A 2,878-nucleotide genomic window follows, 5' to 3' on the forward strand; every position below is an offset into this window, starting at 1 on the left:
TTCCAGCACCGTTTTTAAAAAATTTATATTTTCTCAACTTTTTATTTTGTGTTGGTGCGTGGCTGGTTAACAATGTTGTGACAATTTCAGGTGAACAATGAAGGGACTCAGCGATACATATACATGTACCCACTCTCCCCCAAACTCCCCTCCCATCCAGGCTGCCACCTAACATTGAGTGGAGTTCCATGTGCTGTACAGAGGGTCCTTGTTGGTTATCCATTCTGAATATAGCAGTGTGTACATGACCTTCCCAAAGTCCTTAATTGCCCCTTCCCTCGGCAACCATAAGTTCATTTTCCAAGTCTGTGAGTTTCTTTCTGTTTTGTAAGTTCATTTGTGTAATTTCTTTTTAGATTCCACATATAAGGGATGTCATGTGATATTTCTCCTCTATCTGACTTACTCCACTCAGTGTGACACTCCCTGGGTCCATCATGTTTCCAATACCATTTATTGAAGAGACTGTCTTTTATCTCGAGTATTCTTTGCTCTACTGTCGAGTATTAGTTGACGGTACACGCATGGGTTTATTTCTGGGCTCTCTCTAATGTTCCATGGGTCTGTGTGTTTGTTTTTATGCCAGCACCGCATGGTTTTGATTACTGTAGTGTTTATAAAATAGCTTGAAATCAGGAAATGTGACACCTCGTGCTTTATTCTTCTTTCTCAGAACTTCTTTGGCTATTCGGAGTCTTTTGTGGTTCCGTATATAACTTCTTGTTTTGCTTTTCCTCTCTTAAATGCTCTGAGTGGCTTTTACCCTCATCTTCATCCTTCTCTTTCTCTGTTTGAGCTCATTGCACCTCTTTTTGTCCCACATGCTCTGCCATAGGTAGAAATTCCTGACCCAGAGCAAAGTGGTGATGAGGGCAGTTAAGGTTAAACCTGCCTTGCAAATCCCCGAAGGGATCCCCCAGACACAGAATCTCACAGACTGCCTCTGACTTCTTAATTGATTTTTCTTCATAATGGATGAGCGAGGAGAAGACGATTTAGCTTGGATGTTAGGTCACAGCTAAATTCAGAGTAGATTTTCTTTTCCTTCTCTGTCTCTTGTTAAGAACTCATCCTGCTCTTACCCTTAGAGCCATCTGTCCTCCACCCAAAGAGTGAAAAGTGACTTCACGCAAGGATCATTTGCGAATTCACACAGATCCGGCTTGGCTGAGATGCTCTTGCTGGGGCACCCCTGGCCCTTTGGTACCTCGTTGTTGCCCACGCACTTACGCTGCTTGGTGGTCTCAGCCGATCTCCCTGAGGGCCAGCTGGGGCCTGCCGCGGGTGTATGTCTTCTTGCTTTTCACTTTAGCCTTGCCGTTGCATGGAAGTCATCGCTTTTTTGTTCTAGTGATAGAGCCTCCCTGAGTCGTAAGCTGGGCACATGGCTATCAGGTTGGTGACTGTATTTGTGGTCTTCTGTGTGGTAAGTGTGGCCACGTGGCTCCATTTCCCCCAGTAAAATGTGAGCAGAGTGATGTTCGCAGGGTCCACCACAGTTCCTCCAAAGAAAATGCCCTGCCCTTCCTTTTCTCTTTGGCTTCCTTCCAGCCCCAGAGGGGATCTGCGTTAATGAGCCCCACTCATGCAATACTTTGGCCACTTGATACGAAGAGCTAACTCATTGGAAAAGACCCTGATGCTGGGAAAGATTGAGGGGAGGAGGAAAAGGCGGTGACTGAGGCTGAGATGGTTGGATGGCATCACTGACTCAATGGACATGAGTTTGAGCAAGCTCCGGGAGATGGTGAAGAAGAGGGGAGCCTGGCGTGCTGCAGTCCATGGGGTTACAGAGAGTGGAATAGGACTGAGCGACTGAACAACAACGAGCAGCTGAGGGTGATGCAGTCAGAAGCGACAGAGCGATGAGATGGAAGGAGGCAGGCTCTTGTGAGAGCCTAGAGAAGCAGAACCACCAGAGGATGCTGGGAGGATGGGAGTAGAAATTCGGCACATCACTGGGGCAGACCTGTGGAGATTCTGCTGGAAAGGGAGACAGGGAGACAAGAGTGGTATGTGTTAGGTACTCAGTCGTGCCCAACTCTTTGCAACCCCATGGATTGTAGCCCACTGGGCTCCTCTGTCCATGGAATTCTCCAGGCAAGAATACTGGAGTGGGTTGCCATTTCCTTCTCCAGGGAATCTTCCCAGCCCAGGTTTTAAACCTGGGTCTCCTGCATTGCAGGTGGATTCTTTACTGGTAGAGCCATCAGGGTAGCCCCTGCTGTGCAGGGCTCCTCACAACTAATGTGGTGGGCCCCTCTAGAGATCTTATTTATTAGCCTCTTTTTTCCTACTAGCCCTGGCCTGTTTAACCTCCCACACCCCCAATTAACCTTATGCTTTCCCCTCCCTTTCTGTTCTTGGCCAGGTGAGAAGCCTGGAAGTGAGCCCGAAGAGGCGAAGCTGCAGACCACCAGCAGACAGATCGTGCAGAATGCCATCCTTCGGGCCGTGCAGCAGGTCTCCCGGGAGAGCCAGAGCCGGAGGAGGGACGCCAGGGCCGGCGACACCGCCCGGGGCAGCCTCCGGCCGGGCGCAGGGGAATCGACCAAGAAGCACGAGAAGTAACACACGGCCGGCGCTTTTATCACACGCTTGGTTTCCAGCCCTTTTTCAAGTGTAGGATGTGTCACCAGAAACGTTGCCAGTGAAGCAAACCGAAGAGTCATTCACACCTAGCAGTAGGACGAATTCGAGCTAGCCCTTGGCCGAGGGGCTCTGTCCTGGCAAGTGCATCAGACAGCTCTGTTTGTATTAATGCAGTGCCTCTGAAATAGGCAGGCAAGACACTGCCATCACAGGTGTAGTTTTGCAGCACAATTCATTTCTAAAGTTCTCTTAAAAAAAACGGTTCTGTCTTGTTTGTTTATTTGTT

The 2,878-nt window shown here is 48.9% G+C and overlaps 1 protein-coding gene across 1 annotated transcript in view; it reads left to right on the top strand.

Moving 5' to 3' along the window:
* The window catches only part of LOC105002475 (chromosome unknown open reading frame, human C18orf42), a 31,040-nt gene extending 28,450 nt beyond the window's left edge, over positions 1-2,590 (top strand). Inside the window, exon 2 of the mRNA XM_010859109.1 lies at positions 2,372-2,590. Coding sequence (XP_010857411.1) covers positions 2,372-2,571 — 200 coding nt within the window. The 3' untranslated portion in view covers positions 2,572-2,590. The remainder of the gene's footprint in view (positions 1-2,371) is intronic.
* Positions 2,591-2,878: the final 288 nt, after the last annotated feature.

The sequence above is a fragment of the Bison bison genome, unplaced genomic scaffold (genome assembly GCF_000754665.1).
Source record: "Bison bison bison isolate TAMUID 2011002044 unplaced genomic scaffold, Bison_UMD1.0 scf7180017864453, whole genome shotgun sequence".
NCBI classification, from domain to species: Eukaryota; Metazoa; Chordata; class Mammalia; order Artiodactyla; family Bovidae; genus Bison; species Bison bison.